This window comes from Microcaecilia unicolor, chromosome 3 (assembly GCF_901765095.1).
Source record: "Microcaecilia unicolor chromosome 3, aMicUni1.1, whole genome shotgun sequence".
NCBI classification, from domain to species: domain Eukaryota; kingdom Metazoa; phylum Chordata; class Amphibia; order Gymnophiona; family Siphonopidae; genus Microcaecilia; species Microcaecilia unicolor.
Window position 1 is genome coordinate 172014596 of NC_044033.1, and position 18721 is coordinate 172033316.

General features: G+C 44.4%; 1 protein-coding gene across 4 annotated transcripts in view; it reads left to right on the plus strand.

Moving 5' to 3' along the window:
- Nucleotides 1–18721, plus strand: part of CDK4 (cyclin dependent kinase 4) — a 49489-nt gene that overhangs the window by 17615 nt on the left and 13153 nt on the right. For all 4 annotated transcript variants that reach the window (XM_030196582.1, XM_030196583.1, XM_030196581.1 and 1 more), the window contains 2 exons: nt 14187–14322; nt 15648–15815. In XM_030196582.1, coding sequence (XP_030052442.1) covers nt 14187–14322; nt 15648–15815 — 304 coding nt within the window. The remainder of the gene's footprint in view (nt 1–14186; nt 14323–15647; nt 15816–18721) is intronic.

Genomic DNA, 18721 nt, shown 5'->3' on the forward strand with positions numbered 1-18721 from the left:
GTGTGTTTTGCTGCTCATATTTACAGGAAATGTGTTAAAATTCCCATTTTAAAACTGTTTGAGCGACTTGAGATTTTAATATGAGCTTGATGGAATACACATTGAATATGGCATGTATTTTTGGATGTATCTATCACTTGTAAACTAGTCAGTCTGATAGTAAAATCTGGAATGGGCTTAACAGCCCAGGAGTGGGAATCCTTAAAATATTGAGCATGCCCTGTTCTTCCCTAGGTATTGTACAAAGTTTGTGGGCAGAGCTAATGCAATGTCCTCCAGCTAGTCATGTATTTTACCTGCAGCTTAACTTGCAGAATGACAAGTCTCATACAAGAGTACATACTAGACAGTCAACCAGAAAGCTTCCTCACTGGGCATCAGCTTGCTGATTGGGTGATAATTCTAATGGGTGGCAAGTAGGGGGAAAATAGGGACAAATATATAGCGTTTTTTTGTTTTTGTTTTAATTATTTTTAAAAGCATTCTGGGTTTAACACAATGATTTGGTAGCAATTGCTGCATAGTGCCATACAGAAGTCCTGGATTGAACTTCTGGACCAGACTTAATGCTTCTTCAGAGGGCTGAGAGCTGGAGGATGCTGTGGAGGCAGCACTCATAGCCTTTACACAGGGGTCCTTTAACCTTTATATAGTTCCCACACCCCTTTAACTAGTCAATGAAACCCTGGTACCCCCTTAATTTTGGTTTCATCACTGAAACTGGTCTGAAATCCATGTTCGGTCATGCTTCGGATTTGACTGAAAATGCCAATGAATTTTCAGCTAAAACTGAAACTGGCCCCACCACCTCTAGATCAAGTCTTCTGAGACTAGCCACCTAAAGACTCTCCCTGGGCCAACTTTTTAAATGCCCTGGTGATCCAGATGCCTCTTCTGGGCAGGAGAGATCCCTCGGTTCCAATCTCAAAATGTCCACCGGGACCTCCCACAGCAATCTCTGCAGCCATTTTGGCTGTGGCAGCAGCGGGGGCAAGAGAATTGGAGATCGCTCTTGCCCTGAACAGCCACTAGACCAACGGGAGATTTGAAGGTAGGCCTGGGGAGAGCCTTATGGGTGATGGGTGGAGAATGTGGTGGGTGGCCGCTGAGTGATCACAGGAGAGGGGAGGGATTTGGTTTCAGCTGAAAATGCACTGGTTTTTGGGTCGGTTTTGGTTTCAAAACCGAAACAAAACCAAAATTCGATCTGCCTCTACTCTCGGTACTATATAGCCCCAGCAGAACTAGAAACTCAAAGAAGCAGAAGGAGGTTTCTGACCAAAAACTCACATTCTCTTTCAGGTTCTCAACCCAGTCATTGGGACACACCTAGCTGTCATATTTTCAGGATAACCACTGTTCATATGCACGAGGTAAATGTGCATTCACTACCTCCATTACATGTAACTCTCTTGTGCACATTCATTATGGATATCCTGACTGCCTAGGTGTCCTGAGGACTGGGTTGAGAACCCCCTGCCCTAGAAAAATCTTTGGCTAGGTTAATAGCGGTAGTAGTGACAAATGTTTTAATATTGATTGGTGCACAACTCCTGCGATGTCCTGGCTGATAACATCTCTGATTTAGCTACAGCCTTCCATGTATATTTTTTCATAATGTATAGATTTAAGAGGGGAAACAAACAAACCTAGGTTTGCATTTTGGACAAGTTTATGCTTAGATCTTAATGTTCTCAGAGGACAAGCAGGCCAATGATTCTCATTGCCTGGTCTGGACCTTGAAAACGCTTAGTATAGCTTTAAGACTGCATGCCATGCTCCTACCTCTCATGCACAAGTGCATTCTCGCCCACTACAAGAGCACGGTACCATCAGTTCTTTTTAGGACAGCTCGGTTCAATTTTGGCTTGAGAGTAAATATCTTTTGTGCCTTCCTGTCTTATTCTTCTTTTATTTTGCCCTGTTTTCTTTGGGGTTTTCCTTTCCACGTTTTAATTTCTTACTGTTCTTCCAAGTTTCTTTTATTTTTACTGCACTCAGTAGGCTTCAGTTGGGTTTTCCCATATTTTTCTTTCTGCTGCTTTTCCCTTCTTTTTAGCACCATCACGTCTTTTTTCCTTCCATCTCATCAAAGGTTCCCAGTGGCTTTAAGTGCTGTAGCAGATGCAATAGGACCATCTCTGGCAAAGACACCCATTCTTGGCGTCTTCAGTGTTTGGGGCCCCAACATCTTTTTCTTTGTATGAAGAAAAGAACCCAATTAGCCAGAGAGGCTGAATGGGAGAAACATTTTAGAGCTTTCAACGTCTGTATCTGCTTTTGTTTCGGTTGTGTTGGTCCGCATGGCTGCGAGGCCCTTAGACACTGGGAGTGACCATGCATCAAGTGGGTTTCCACCTGCCTCAACACCAGCTGCTGTGTAGGCTCCCTGGGACTGGTCAGAATATGACCCAATCATTTGGCGACGTGAAGATTTAATGTTGGCATGAAGGAGTATCGATGCCTGGCACCGCAAGAAGCATCACCATCTATCGCGCTCTGCACGGTGCCAGGAGCTCCAGAACAGCAAGGGATACCCCAGTACCTGAGAAGTGCCGGAAGGACCGCTCCTGTTCCATACAGGAGGTACTGATGCGTGGCTCTCCATTCAGCCAGAACTAGGCACCCGCTTTGACCTCTCAAGTTCAGCAGCCTGTCTGCACACTGACGCCCCTGCATTTCCCTATGTCAGCCCTCCAGTGCCTCCAGGCCTTGTTCCCCAAGCTTTTGGCAGGGCTTTATCAATGCGAAGAAATGCAAAGTGATGCACTTAGGGAATAGAAATCCACGGGAGACGTATGTGTTAGGCGGGGAGAGTCTGATAGGTAAGGGCGGAGAGAGGGATCTAGGGGTGATAGTATCTGAGGATTTGAAGGCAACGAAACAGTGTGACAAGGCAGTGGCCGTACCTAGAAGGTTGTTAGAGAGAGGTGTGACCAGCAGAAGAAAGGGGGTGTTGTTGCCCCTGTATAAGTCGTTGGTGAGGCCCCACCTGGAGTATTGTGTTCCGTTTTGGAGGCCGTATCTTGTTAAGGATGTAAAAAGAATTGAAGCGGTGCAAAGAAAAGCTACGAGAATGGTATGGGATTTGCGTTACAAGACATATGAGGAGAGACTTGCTGAACTAAACATGTATACTCTGGAGGAAAGGAGAAACAGGGGTGATATGATACAGACGTTCAAATATTTGAAAGGTATTAATCCGCAAACGAACCTTTTCCGGAGATGGGAAGGTGGTAGAACGAGAGGACATGAAATGAGATTGAAGGGGGGCAGACTCAAGAAAAATGTCAGGAAGTATTTTTTCACGGAGAGAGTAGTGGATGCTTGGAATGCCCTCCCGCGGGAGGTGGTGGAAATGAAAACGGTAACGGAATTCAAACATGCGTGGGATAAGCATAAAGGAATCCTGTGCCAAAGGAATGGATCCTCAGGAGGTTAGTCAAGATCGGGAGGCGGGGCTGGTGGTTGGGAGGTGGGGATAGTGCTGGGCAGACTTATACTGTCTGTGCCAGAGCCGGTGGTGGGCAGCGGGACTGGTGGTTGGGAGGCGGGGATAGTGCTGGACAGACTTGTACGGTCTGTGTCAGGCCCGTTGGTTGGGAGGTAGGGCTGGTGGTTGGGAGGTGAGGATAGTGCTGGGCAGACTTATACGGTCTGTGCCCTGAAGAGCACAGGTACAAATCAAAGTAGCAAATATGAGTTATCTTGTTGGGCAGACTGGGTGGACCGTGCAGGTCTTTTTCTGCCCTCATCTACTATGTTACTATGTTATCACTGTCTGTGTACAGTTTCAGGTTATTCTATGCTTGACGTCACCGTTGTGAGGTTCGATTGACCACTGTTTGTTGTTTTCAGTGAGCCTGGTAGCTAGGGATTCCTACATGTGAGAATTATAAGCCTGCTTGTCCTCTGAGAAAGTGAAAATACTTATCTGTAGCAGGTAAGGTATATTTTCACATACCCTCCCACCTCCCCTTGGAGTTATCTCTTACTAAACACCTCCTACAGCAGTGGTCTGCACTTCCTTTGTCTTAAATGGGGAAGATTAGTTTATTCACTATGATTATTTTCCCTAAATGGCAATACTTCTTACAAACACTTCCCTTTTATCTGAAACAAAAAGATATCAACAATTTTTATATAGAGCAGTGTCTTCCTTCTGATGGGGAGGAGAGAAATCCAAAATAAAATCTCTAATTTAATAGGTAATTGGAAATGGGATGGTTTGGGTATCCCCAATATTAAACTCTATAATATGGCTTGCTTATGTAAGCATCTAGGCAATTGTAAGCCATACAGAGGATTTACACTCTGGTGTGGATAGAAAATCCAAAACCAAGTCACTTCCAGATTTACATTCTAGTGCTATAGTGCAGCCACTTAGAATATGGTGGAGAGAGATAGCTAGGTTTTGGGCTTTCAGACTCGAGTTGCAGTAATTTATTACCCTTGCATGGGAATGCAGATTTCAAGCCAGGTTTGGATCATCCTCGGATGGCCAGACAGGTAGACCAAGGTCTCGGATGTATTACTTAAAACAATTTTTTTACTACCAGATGGAAAAATGCAAGACCACTTAATTTTGTTAGGAATGAATCCAGATAGGTTGAGCTAGGTGGTGACTGGTCCAGTTGCCAAATTCAAAATATTCTTGACACATTTTCTGTAAGTTTGCATAGCTGATATGAATGGCGGATAGTTTGTATACCAACAAATGTCACATTACATTTAATCTCTATATCATAGGAGCCAGCTTTGTGGGTGCTCTGGGTGCTGGAGCACCCCTAATATTGAGAGAATTCCTTGTATGTGTCCAGGGAGGGGTTATTTCCTTTGGGCATAGCACCCTCAATAATTCTGAAAAGTTGGCTATTCCCTGAATAGTTCTTTATTAAGTACTGATGTGAATTCTAAATTTCAAGAGTTTTTTTGACATGCCCTACGAGGATCTCCATTTCTTTATTGCATAAAAACTTGTTAGCATGCAGACCCCAGCAAGACTTATCTTCTCTGAAGACTTACAACACTATGTAATTATGAGTGCGCCTGTATAGGGTCCTTTTTAAGAGCTTACATTTCAGTCCAGGTTATATTGGATGCAAAGAATAGAGTCACCAATATGTTTGAAACGCTGTAGAGACACCAGTACGTTTTTGGGTTTTTTTTTTTTCATGTTCCTTGATGATGTGTGAAGATGCGTCCCTTTTGGGGAGCCCTAACAAGATATCTAGAATCAATGCTTTTTTTTGTGAGGTCCGGCTCAGCTGCCCGCTCCCTTCCGGTCTTGCACCCGTGCTTGCCCCCCCCCCCCCCCCCCTCAGCTCCCCGACTTTCCTTGACATCTTTAATTTACCCGCAGTCACGGCGAACCGGCAGTAAAAACAGTAGGCAGGCAGGCTTGCCTCCTTGTCGCATCCCGCCCTTGCGGAAAGGAAATTATATCAGAGGAAGGCGGGACGCGCTGAGAGGGAAGGGACGCGATGAGGAGGCAAGCCTGCCTGCCTGCCAGCTGTTTTTACTGCCGGTTCGCTGCGACTTTGAGCAAATTAAAGATTTCAAAAAAAGTTGGGGAGCTGAGGGGGGGCTGGGGTTTGAACGAATCACTGGACATGGAGGGGACGGAGGGCAGGTGAGAGAGGAGACTTGCTAGACATGGAGGGGAGGGCAGAGGAGAGAGAATCGCTGGACATGAATTTGAGGGGAAGGCATGGAAGAGAGAATTGCTGGACATGGATAGCAGGGGAGGGCAGAGGAGAGAGGAGACATGCTGGACATGGATGGGAGGGCAGGGAAGAGAAGGAGAATCACTGGACATGGAGGACAGGGGAGAGGAGAATCGCTGGACATGGAGGACGGGAGAGGAGAATCGCTGGACATGGATGGAAGGAGAGGGCAGGGGAGAGAGGAGAATCATTGGACATGGATGAGAGGGGAGGGAAGGGGAGAGAGGAGAATCGCTGGACATGGATGGCAGGGGAGGACGGGATAGAGGAGAATCGCTGGACATGGATGGAGGGAAGGGAAGACAGTAAGGAGATGCACATGGATGGGAGAGCAGGGGAGAGAGAAGAAATGCTGGAAATGGATGGAGAGGAGAGCTGGAGATAGAGGAGAATTGCTGGACAGATGGATGGAGGAGTTGGCGGGGAGAGAGGAGAAATGCTGGACTTGGATGGAGGAGAGGGGAGAGAGAATTATTGCTTTATATGGATACAGGGGAGGGAAGAGAGAGGAGAAATGCTGGACATGGATGGAGGGGAGGAAAGAAAAAAGAGGATGCACATGGAGATGCGAGAAAGGAAAAGAGGAGAAAAACTGCACATGGATGGAGAAAATAAGCAAAAGCTGGATCCACGTTATACCTCCTCCAGTCAGTTCCACGGAGGAGAACCCAGCTTTTACTTATGGATGTAGGGCAAGAAATGAAGAAGAAGGAGGAAAGTAAAGAAATATATGGAAAGGAAGCCCTGGAAACGGAGTTAAGAGAACAGATAGAGGGCAGCAGAATCAGAGACTGAGACCAATATGGATAGAAAAAGTCACCAGACAACAACGGTAGAAAAAATAATTTTATTTTGCACTGGGTATACTGGAGCTGTAACAGCTTACAGAAATTATTTATAATGGAAAAAAAACACGTTATTTTTTTCTCCTATACTAGTATATTTTTTTCAGTGATGTTGTTTATAGGCGCCATGGTTGGTATAAGGGGGTGTGGCTAATGTGGCTGTGGCTATAATAGGAGTGGAGTCATATGTGGTGACCCTGCCCATAATGAGTACTGGCACCTTTTTTTCTACAAAAAAAAGCACTGTCTAGAATATATTCTTCAGCAAAACATTACATTTACTCCTGAGGGTTAGACCTCTATTTTGGGATTAAGAGGTAGGGGCAACTGAGTTTGGGCAATGAAGGCTTGTATTTTGTGGGGAAAATGTGTGTTACAATACTGGACACAAGAGGATGTCCCTTCGCATTGGCACTGGTGTAGCAGATTATATGAACTACTTTTAATGGAACTTCGAGACACACTCCTTACCTTTTTAAGCAACAGAAGCTTTTTTTTATTCCATATGGGGGACTTATATTCAATCTTTGGCTCCAAAGGTGAGAAGTCAGATCAACTAGGTGACTTCCCTTCTCATATAGTAGAACTTGCCTTTTCAGGTTAACCCCAGTCTTAGCACAATTATGTACTAAACAACCCTTTTGGGGGGGGGGGGGGGGTTGGGAGTAGATAGGGAGGCTGTTGGATATATAGAAGGCTAGTGGGTGTTAGCTTAGTAAGCTTATAAGAGCCATTGCTCCCTAGTCCATTGAGGGTGGAACTGGAGGATGATGTTTGTTGTTCTTTATTCCATTGACACCAGTTCTGGAGGAGAAAGAGGATTTGAATTTGGAGGGAATTTCATTAATAAGGAAATGGTGATGGAATACAATATCTGTACATGGATTACATGTGTTAACTATCCCGGTATTTTTGTTGGTTTTCTTTGCTTTTGTTTGTAAGTTTGTATTGTGACCACCAATAAAGACTGTTAGAGTTTAAAAAAAAAAAAAAAAGCTGCCACTTGACAGGGAGTTGAGGCCTTTTACGTTCTTTTTACCTCACCGATGGTACTCCTTGAATACAGGTGATTAATATGAAAACAAGTAATCACATTTCCTATGATAATAAACAGGAGCATACATTGCAATCCAATCAGACTGTTCTTAGAATATTCCCTCTCTATCTCCCCATCCCATCAGTTCTTTGCATGCCCTGGTGTGCCAACTGATGTTGGTACACCTATCAAAAGAATTACCAGTCCCTTACCAATAAGGCTATTCAGTTCTCCCCATCTCTTTGTACACTGTAACTCTTACCAGTCATATTGTACATCCATAAATGAAACCGCAATAGCTAGCAAAACTACCATCATAATGAAACCCAGTGCAAGGCGCCACCCATGAAAGTATAACCGTGCATAAGAAGTAATTGGTACAAGATTGACTGCCGGTCTAGATGTTGATTAAGCCATGTTTGCACCTTACAGGACAGTTTGGTATCCGAGATCTGACACTTCAATCTCCCTTTTGACGATATGGCTTCTCCTCTTTTTAGGACGTCAAGGAGAAGGGATGTTGCCACTTTCAGCAGATGATTTTTTTTTTCACACAGATATGCTTTGAGCTCACCTCCTGTGTTTTGGTGTTACTGAGGCAAGATCCTCGTACACCTCAGTGGAGTATATGTCCCAAATAAAGCGACTTGCTGCTCTCGCTTTAGCCAGTGCAGATTCTTTGATTTTGTATTCTGAGAAGCAAGCTATAATATCTTTTAGCAAATTTGCCCTTAAACAGTCTAGGGTGCGGCGGGGTTGGTATGGAAGAGCAGAATTTCCCATGTGGCATTGCACTGTTGGCTTGCTCAAGTGTGCCAGGAACTGGTTCGCTGGTATGCATGGAGTTTGCCCCCTGAAGATTTGCTCCCTCGGGTGCTGTTTTGGGCACCTTGGCTGGGTGTCATATACCTGAGAACCCGAGTGTACTAGACTGGATCTCAGAGAGGGTTCTGTTGTAGACTTTGTTGGAGCTTCGCTGCTCTTATTGCTAGTTTAGTAATGTGTTTTTTGCTGGTTTTTGAAAAATTGTGAGAAACAGCGGGAAAGCATATTGCCATCTGGTGGAGCACCAGCAATAAAAGCTGAGGAGAGAGGAACTAATAGTACTATGAGAGAGCACCACCACTAGGAACTTTCAGGATGACAGCATGCGTTCGGGTGCCAGCATCCTCCCCCCCCCCCCCCCCAAACTGTTGACAGATACCAATTCTGCAGTTAACGCACATCTGATGCACTACAATGTACACATGCTTTCATGGTGATTGGTGTATTCTCCAATGCTTGCATACATTTGTATATAATTTGTTTACACCATGGCATCAAATCAGCTTCTGAACATAAATATGTACCTTTGATGCCAGACACTTCATACCAAGCCAAGAAATAAGGTTTTATAAATTTTTCTCACAGGTTATTGCATTTGAACACTCTAATCTATTCCAGCACATATAGACCACTTTCTCCCCCAATAAGGGTTCAAAGCAGTTTGCAATAGGAAAATGAAAAGAAACAAAAACACACAACCATCACTATAAATGATCAAAAATTTTTGAAAAGCAGAATAAGATGACAATTCATCAATAAAGGAAGTCCATTCAAAGTCTTTGTATGAAAATTCCAATATTTTCTTGTATCAAATAGGTTTAAAAGATGGAAAACATTTTTTTTTTTTAAAGATGATCTCTCAACCTAGAACCCTCTTTCGCTGTAGAAAATGCCACTAACAGATGTTTTCCAGGGTCAGACCTTTTAAAATTTTTAATCATCACTCATGCTTGGACAGAAAGCCAAAGGAGAGCAATCAGTAGAAAGGAAACATGATCAAACCTTTCTGAAAAAGAAATATAGCCGTGGTATTCTGTAAATGTTGTAGTTTTTCTTTCCCATAGATCGGTTTACAAAGTGTATAGGTCAGCAGCAAAAACCAGCCTCGTATACTGTTGCCTTTCTAAATTTATCTTCCTCTTGTCTCCCCATGTTCTTCATTTAAAGAAATGAAGGGCTCACATTCACAAATTCCATGCAGTGATTTCCTGAGAGGCAAATAAGTCCCTTTCCGGTTGCAAATTCTGCAAATTCCTTTCAGCAACATTTGGTAATCCCCGGCCCTGCTTAAAAAAAAAAAAAAGCTAACCACCATGGAATTAAAAAAAAAAAAAAAAAAACGATCCCTGGCAAGTTGTTACCCTCTGTGCCTTAATTTCAATCCCTAGCTCTGTCTCACTTAACTTTATATTTATTTTTAAAACAGTGCTGATCCTTTCCACCCTTATTCTTATAACTTTTTATTTTTATTTTTTTTAAAGCAGCCCTGATCCCGAAGTCTAATCCCACATATATCTAGAAATGTTAATAATGCCTTGTTTCAGCAAAATCATCTATTCCTTTACCATTCAACCCAAAATCTTTCTGTAATACTAAATGTTTACCCTCTTCTCATTTCCACTATCCATGATGTATTGTGTAAGCCACATTGAACCTGCAAAGAGGTGGGAAAATGTGAGATACAAATGCAATAAATAAATACATAATTTGTGCTGCATGAGCCATGCACACCTTGAGGTGGTTGAGGTGGCTGCATGCACACTTCTGAAGCAGCGAACTATATAAGATGTGTCAGACTCCAGTCTGGAAGGGATGCACTAAACAAACCAAAACAAAAACCCTGCTGTTTGCAGGAGTGCTACATCAGCCACACAAGTGACCGAACTTCCTTCCTGAGAAGTTCACCTAGTGCCATGATGAAGAGACCTGGTAACTGGATAGTACTCCTTGGCACCTAACACGGGCAGTTGGAGCCATTTCTCTCTCAGCTTGTGTGTTCACATTAGGAAACACTATTGGGCAGCACAAGCTCAGTTTAAAAGAATAATAAAAATAAAAGGTGACCACAGCCTTTTAGATGGCAATTTCCTTCTCATTATGCACCTAAGAAGCAGGTATATCTGGAAACAAGTCATCAATTTCAATTTTCTTTTTGTGTGTTTGCATTGGTTAGTGGGCTCTTTCTTGCCCCGAAGAGCTTCAGTAGACCACCAAGGCAGTACAGTAAGGGGAGGGGAGGATAGGACACCCTCAGGGGGTGTAACGTGGGGTAGGGCGGAGCATGTGTGCTCTCTTTGGGGGGGAGCAAGTATGGTAACCTTGTATTCTAAACCCCAGATAAATTCTGCAGTACTGTAGCATCGGGTATCCTGCTCAAGGCAGTAGCAAGATGGGAATGTGTGGACCAAAGACTTTGTTGTAGCCTCGCAGATTTCTTCAAGACTGACCTCAAGTGGGCTAACGATTCAGCCTTGGCATGACCGTCAAGAGACAGCCCAGCCTGGGCATAAGTGAAGGAAAGATGATCTGCCAGACAATTGAAAATGGTGCGTTTCCCGATGGCGACACCCCCCCCCCCCCCCCCCCCCCATCCTGTGCGTAAGTGAAGGAAAAATGATCTGCCATACAATTGGAAATGGTGGTCACCCTATGTAGGCCACGCTTTTCTGAACAAGTCGAGCCAGCAGCTTCCCAGTTTTATTACCAAATCTTTACAACTGGTATAGGAAAGACTTTGTAGCCCACTGGTAGAGAAGCTCATTTACAGCAAACTAAGGTCAAAAAAATAAGCTTTATTATCCATTGAAGGAATACAGTCAAATTTCTGCTGAGCTGATCTAACCTGGTATTCAAAGACCAGAATATCCTTGTCCTTTTATTATTTTTTTTTCCCTGTGGGAACAATACACTATTTCCCCTCGCAAGACCACCTTAGCTGTCTCTCCCAGTATAAGATTGGTGTATCTAACTGAGGTTGGTGAACCAAAGCAAAATTCACCTACTTCTGATTTAAGAAAATTTGAAATTGTGGGTCTGTGTTTAGTTCCAGAGGAACAACTTCCAAAGGCTGTGGTGGCTGCAACTCCATCCATACCACAGCATGATCTGTCACTTCATATGACCCCATTTCTGCTGCGAGAACCCGGCTCCACTTATCACGAGATGGTAAAAGGTAGTCAATGAGAGCTTGTGTGTCATGGGTCCTAGAAAGGCAAGTGTAACCACAATCAGTTTGGTGAAGTGTTCACCACACATCTAGCAGATCCATAGATTTGTCCAATGCTGGTTCAAACACCTCGTTAAAATCGCCCCCCAGAATGAGCAGAAGATCCTCAAAATCCTGGACAGAATGTAGAATTCCTTGTGATCAGCAGCAGATGAATCCATTAACTGATGGGTTGTATCCGCCTACCAGCAGGTGGAGATAGAGAAAACTGAAAAACCACAGTGACCCTTGGACGGCTAGCCCCTTCTGCCTTCAGTATTTCTCTGTCTCCCAGCAGGTGTGAACGTCGCTTGATCAGCTCCTGGATTTCTGCCTGGGGTGGCTCCTATGCTTTGCCAGTAGAGCGGGGGTGTTGTGGCTGGTGGTGCCCACTTTAAAGGCATATAGGTTCGCCCTATCCCTGCCTTACCCATTCCCCCTCCTCCCGGAGTCCCTCTGTTGCTGCCTGCCTCCAACTTTCTTCACAGCGTTAAAAAAAAAAGGGGGGGGCGCGCTTGTACAGCGTTGCTATTTCTGAGGCTTTCTCCAGAGGTTTGGTTCAGTGCAGCTTGACCGGAGCTCGTTGACTCGGTCTTCTGAGGTGAATGTGGTACCCAGCTCCTCTGGGGAGGTTCCCGCGGACAGCGTTCTGTGCAGGGTAAGTTTTGGCACGAAGCAGTGGAGGAGAAGGGTGCAGATAAGAGAGATTTACCCAGTGAACGGAGTTCCCGGGGAGAAATGTAGGGAGAGATGAGAGTGGAGAGGTACTGAGGAGCTGCAGAGTGAATGCACTTATAGGTCAATAAGAGGAGTTTGAACTGTATGCGGAAACGGATAGGAAGCCAGTGAAGTGAGTTGAGGAGAGAGGGCTAATATGAGCATAACGACACTGGCAGAACATTAGTCATGCAGCAGAATTTTGAACAGATTGAAGAGGAGAGAGATGGCTAAGTGGGAGACCTGTGAGAAGCGAGAGGTGATAAGTGTGGATGAGGGTTCTGGTAGTGTGCTCAGAAAGGAAAGGGCAAATTTTGGTGATATTATAGAGAAAGAAACGACAGGTTTTAGCAGTCTGCTGAATATGTGCAGAGAAGGAGGAATCGAAGATGACCCCAAGGTTACGAGCTGATGAGACAGGACGGATGAGAGTGTTATCCACAGAAATAGAGAATGGGGGAGGAGGAGAGGTTGGTTTAGGGGGAAAGATAAGAAGCTCAGTCTTGGTCATGTTTAGTTTCAGATGGCGCTGAGACATCCAGGCAGCAATGTCAGATAGGCAGGCTGATACTTTGGCCTGGATTTCGACTGAGATTTCTGGTGTGAAGAGGTAGATCTGGGGGGAGTCAGCGTAAAGATGATACTGAAATACATGGGATGAGATCAGAGTACCAAGGGAAGAAGTATAGATGGAGAAAAGAAGAGGTCCCAGGACAGAGATCCCTGAGGTATACCAACTGACAGTGGGATAGAAGTAGAGGAGGATCCACTAGAGCATACACTAAAGGTACGCTGTTTAGGGTTGTTATCTTGCTGCAAGACCTACTCATGGTTCAGTCTGAACTCAGACGGGTGACCTTACATTTTCCTCTAGAATGTTTCTGATGTAAAGCAGAATTTGTAGTTCATTGAATGATGGCAAGCCACTCAGGTGTTGATGCAGCAGACATACCTTGTTTGTCACCATCTGCCAAAAACTTTGTTTCCCCTGCTGTTTGTGCCTGCCTCAAGGTTTAGTTTTGTCAGATTAAACCATTCCTGTCTGCCGTTGGCTCCTGCAGCTTCCTTGTTCACCATTCTTTCTATGTAGACTTGGCTAACTTCAGTAGTTTGCTTGTTGACTGCCCTTAAACTTTCTCTCCAGCCCCTCCAGAATTCTGTCATCCACTTTCCCTGTCGCACCTCTGCCTACGGTAGGCTTCTCCAAGTTTCAGTCCTTTGAGGGTCACAACCAGGCCAGATTTTCAAAATATCCCAAAGGAATATTTATTACCAAGTTTAATTCAGTGATGGTAGTATGCATACAAATTTGTCTTGCATGTTTAGTAGGAATATCTGAAAATTTAGCCTGGTTGCAGCCCTTGAGGACTGAACTCGGACAAGCCTCACTCTACAGCTTCCCCTGGCTTCTGGTATGGTACTGGTACTAGTGTGAAATTCTCCTGATCACTTCTACATGTATTTGTGACCACCCCCTTCCTTCATATCTTCATTTATCTCACCCTAATTCTTTTTCACACTTCAGTGTCCTGCGTACCTCCTTTCTTGTCTGAACTGTTTTAAAGAAATTTCCTTTTGTTTCCTACTCCCCCCCCCCCCCCCCCCCCCCGGAATAAGCTGTCTCCTAACATTAACATTACCTTATCTCTAGTGCTTTTCAAGTCTGAACTGAAAGAATCTTTCACCTACCTTCTGCCTAATTCTTCATTCTGTTTCGTTTGCACCCTTTTTTGATTTGGTTCATGCCTGTGTAAGGATGCCATTTCTAAATGTGGTGAATGTAGAAGTTCCTACTCTTTCAAGATCTCCTGATGACCTTTCTGCTCCTCCAGATTAATGGATGTGTGTGCCACAGCCAGAACAGACCGTGAAACCAAAGTAACGCTGGTGTTTGAACATGTGGATCAGGACCTTAAGACGTACCTGGACAAAGCGCCTTCTCCTGGGTTGCCTTTGGAGACAATTAAGGTAGGGGAGACGGATCTTAGCTGGACCTCATGTACAGCGACTGCCTTGTACCCAGGGAGTCTGAAATAAGTTCAAACCCTGAAAAGTAACTTGTATTGTTTTCACATGTTCTCCTGATTCAATCAGTAAATGCTTTTTTTGGTATAGGTTTGCTTATGTCTGTGACATCGGGGGCAAGTTTCACGTTTAATTCTACAATATCCAGTTCTACCAAGGCAGCTCATTTACTCCCCAAATGACTAATACTAGCATAGTGTGTGCCAAGTCAAATTCAGGATTTTTTGTGACTACAAGAGGACATTGATCCACACTGAATCCTGGAGTAGTTTTGCAGTGTGAACAAAACAGGATTTGAAACCAGATTAACCAATCCAGAATTGATCATTGATGTAATCAGCTCAGGAGGAAAAGCATTTAAGGAGAATGCTATAAGGACTGTGTAACGTTGGACACCATTTACGTTCTCAGATTATAGACTAGGTGCACCTATGTGCACAAATAATGTCACTAATTGGCACTTGTGTACGTTGGTGCACCCCAAAGCTGTGTTAGAATTGGCACGAAGCGCGTCCCTTGTGTCGCTTTACAGAATTGGCACCTTTGTGCGTGAAAACCTTTTGAATATATTTCATACTGGTCTGAGCCAGATTTTCAAGAGAGAGGGGAAAGGTGCAGGTCAGTAATCCTGGATAAGTGCCACTGACCAGGTTAAATCGGAGGTACTGTCTAGATAGTATTGCTGCATATCCTTACAGACTGCCTTGGCATGATACAGATGGTGCCAGGGCAGTCCCAGAACTTATCCAGATAGTGGCAATATTCAGTCAGCAAAAAGGCTGTCCTAAGATGTCCAGATAGTGAACTGAATACTGCCACTATCCAGATAACTTGTGGTGCAGACCATTATCCAGGTGTTCAATGCCAGCTACTAACTGAATATCGGTGCTGAAGATAAAGAGATTCAGTCACCGAAGTGTAAAAACAAAATTGACGTGGTGATAGTTAAATGAGAACCACGGTGTAGTGGCAATTTCTAGACTGGTATTTGGTTCCTGCCAAGGAGGTTTGATAAGAGGAGACAGCTTGATGTCCCAAGGCTGAAGCCAGTCTCCACCCAAGGAGGTTTGAATTCTCCTCAGTGTAACTGCCTCCATCTTGGTCCATCTAAAAAAAATGGAATTAATAGGGTGACAAGCTCCCCCTAATGGCTTCAGCCCACATAATGGACCAGATAGGATCATGTCATCTCCTGTTATCAAACTTCCTTGGTTCCTACCATTTACACCCCCACCCCCCTAATCTTCTGATGCTTTCTGATTTGACAGGACTTAATGCGGCAGTTCCTTAGCGGTCTGGACTTCCTGCATTCTAACTGCATCGTGCACCGTGACCTGAAACCCGAGAACATTCTAGTGACGAGCAACGGGCAAGTCAAGCTGGCGGACTTTGGGTTGGCACGGATGTACAGCTGCCAGATGGCCCTCACACCTGTGGTATAGTATTAGAGTTTATAATTATCAGTCATTAAGGGCAGGCTAAGGACTAAAGGCACTGTTATTTATCACTGTATCCTGTGTTGGTGCCCCATGTATGTATTCCTTGTTTCTTGGTTAAATGGAATTTTTTGTGTCTGTGTTCAGTTATTCCTTTCTTACGTATGCTTTCTGACCCTGCATCCATGTTACGTACTGTACTTTTAAAGCAGAGGTTCTCAACCCTGTCCTTGGGACACACCTAGGCCAGTCGAGGTTTTAGGATATCCACATAGAATATCAAACACATAAGTGGCAAGTGACCGACTCGCCTGCAAATGCGCAGTACAGACTTCCCTCTCTGTACCACCCTCGCGTCATGACGTCAGAGGGTGGAACAGAGAGGGAAATGGAGTCAGACTGTCGGACGCCGCCTGGAAACGAACATCACGCGAACCAACCTCCGCTCCCGCCCCCCTCCCCCCTCCGTGACGGGCCCCCTGCACTGACCTGACAGCGCCTCTCACCTCTGTGTGGAAGCGCTGCAGGCAGCAGCAGAGCGATCTGCTGCTGTCTGTAGCGCTTTCACACGGAGGTGAGAGGCGCTGTCAGGTCAGTGCAGGGGGCCCGTCACGGAGGGGGGAGGGAGCGGCGGCGAGTGTAGCTGGACATGGGAGGGCAGGGGGGAGAGGGCATGGTTGCTGGACATGGGGTGAGAGCAGGGTAGAGAGGAGGGTTGCTGGACATGGAGGGAGGGGGAAGGCCAAGGGAAAGAGGAGGGTTGCTGGATATGGGGGGGGGGGGGGGGGGGGGGTAGGATCGGTGGATGGGGTGAGGCCAGGGGAGAGAGGAGGGCTGCAATACTCGCCCGTTTTTACGGGCCTAACGGCCTAGTGCATGAGAGAAATTAGGATTTACATACAATGGATGGTAGTGCAAACTATGTTATGCATATTCATGATGGGTATTCTGAAAACCTGATTGGCTGGATGCATCTTGAGATTGGGTTGAGAACCACTGCTTTAAACTCAGGTTCTGAAACTTGAGCCACTCTGGTTTTTATAATTGACCTGCAGACATGTCATACTTCTCTCTCTATATGTTTAAAAAATCAGTGGCTACCTGGTAAAAATTATGAGACTTGAGAGGTTTTCTCTCGGGTGATGACATCGCTGAGTGATGACCTCGTCAGTGTCTGATGTCATCTGCTGTTTTGCATTCTATTGCTGTGACTTCTGCCCCTCTCCTTCCTTTCCTGGAGAGAATCTGTAAACATTAAGCTGTATGCTGCAGCTGGAGGTTAGTGGGCAGCTTTCCAGCCTTGGACTGGCAAGAACGGTATCCACTCCCCTTTTGCATTTTTAAAGGATCGCTTTAACATTTGAAGGCAGCTTAAAATTAGAGAGAGAAAAAAAACCCTGTTTTCTTCCACCCCTTGCAGGAAGGGAATCTAGAAGCAAAATCTTCTACTGCCAGAATGCTCCCTAGACAACAACTAACATTTTAACCAGTCCAAACAATTCCTAGTGTAAAATAAAAAGTTAAGTGAGGAATTTTGTATCCTGGCTCTCTCAGGCTCTTTCTAATCTAATACAAAACTTATTCACTAAGCAAATTCCAGCTGGATGTTCTAGGTGGCTTACAATATAAGAGATCCAAATAATTAACAATGAGAATTTACATTGTCAATAAAAGTTAAGATTATACATAAATACATCAATTTAGAGCTATCAGCAAAATAAATCCTTGGAATTTATCAAATAGGTTTTCAGTTTCTTTTGGAATCGTACAGTGAAATAAATAGCACAAAAAGAAAACATGGTATCAAGTTGTCACTTGTATTGTAATCCTTTAACAGTAGGGTATCTTAAGAAGAATATTTCATGTACCTGACATGAAGAAAAGAAATGATTGAGACAGAGTTGATCAATAAATCCAGTGAATTAGCATGTAAAATATTAAAAAGCGTACAGGCTATTTTGAAAGCAACACAGGCTTTCAAAGAAAGCCAGTGGAGCCTACAAAGATAACCAGAAACACTATTGCGTCTTAATTTGAAAAATCAATCGAGCTGCAGTGTGTGGTGGTTTTTTTTTTTTTGTTTGTTTTTTAATCTTTATACCAGCAGCAAGAATGCTAACACCATACAAAGCAAATTTTCTAGGTACTACTGATCCACAAAATCAAACATCATGTATATCAGTCTCGTTACCCCCTCAGTTGGTTCTTATCCAAGAGAGAAACCCATACCAGACCTCTTGTCTGGTTTTTTTTTTTCTTTCTTTCTTCCCCTTAACTCGAAAAACAACTATTCACTTGCCCGCCTCCCCAATCTTTTCCTCCCCCCCCCCCCCCCCCCCCCCCCCCTCAGTCGAGCTGCAGTGTTTTTATATCAATTGCAATTTTCTTAAACATGTAGACCTCTGTCCAGTATACAAAGTTACAATAATCCAAATCGGATAAACACAACATTTGGACCAAGAGGGCAAAATGATTGTGGTGTTTTTGGTTCCACAGTTCCTCCTTCTCACTTTGGCTGCCAAGTTAGTAGTAGTCTCCTATAACACCATGAGCATTCATTCACAACCAGCTGGGGATTTCCCTGACCCAGGCCTGCCACTGTGGTGACAGTCCTCAGCCTGGGCCCATACTCCAAAGCTCAGTCTGGCCGCTAGAGATATCTATTGCAAGATGATAGGGACTGTGAATCCTGCCTGTGCAGTGTTTCCTGCTGATCTGGAGAGCAGGATATCATGAGCTAGGAATCTTAACGCAGGTCGGAACTCTTACAAACCTTGAAAGAAAACTATATTCTTCTGGAAATTGAGACTATCTTCACTGTCTTCTTGACTTCCCTCCCACCCCAGAAAAAAAGCCACACGGATAGGCTTAAGGTTGGCGTTATGGAGGTGCAAATAGGGGGCCCT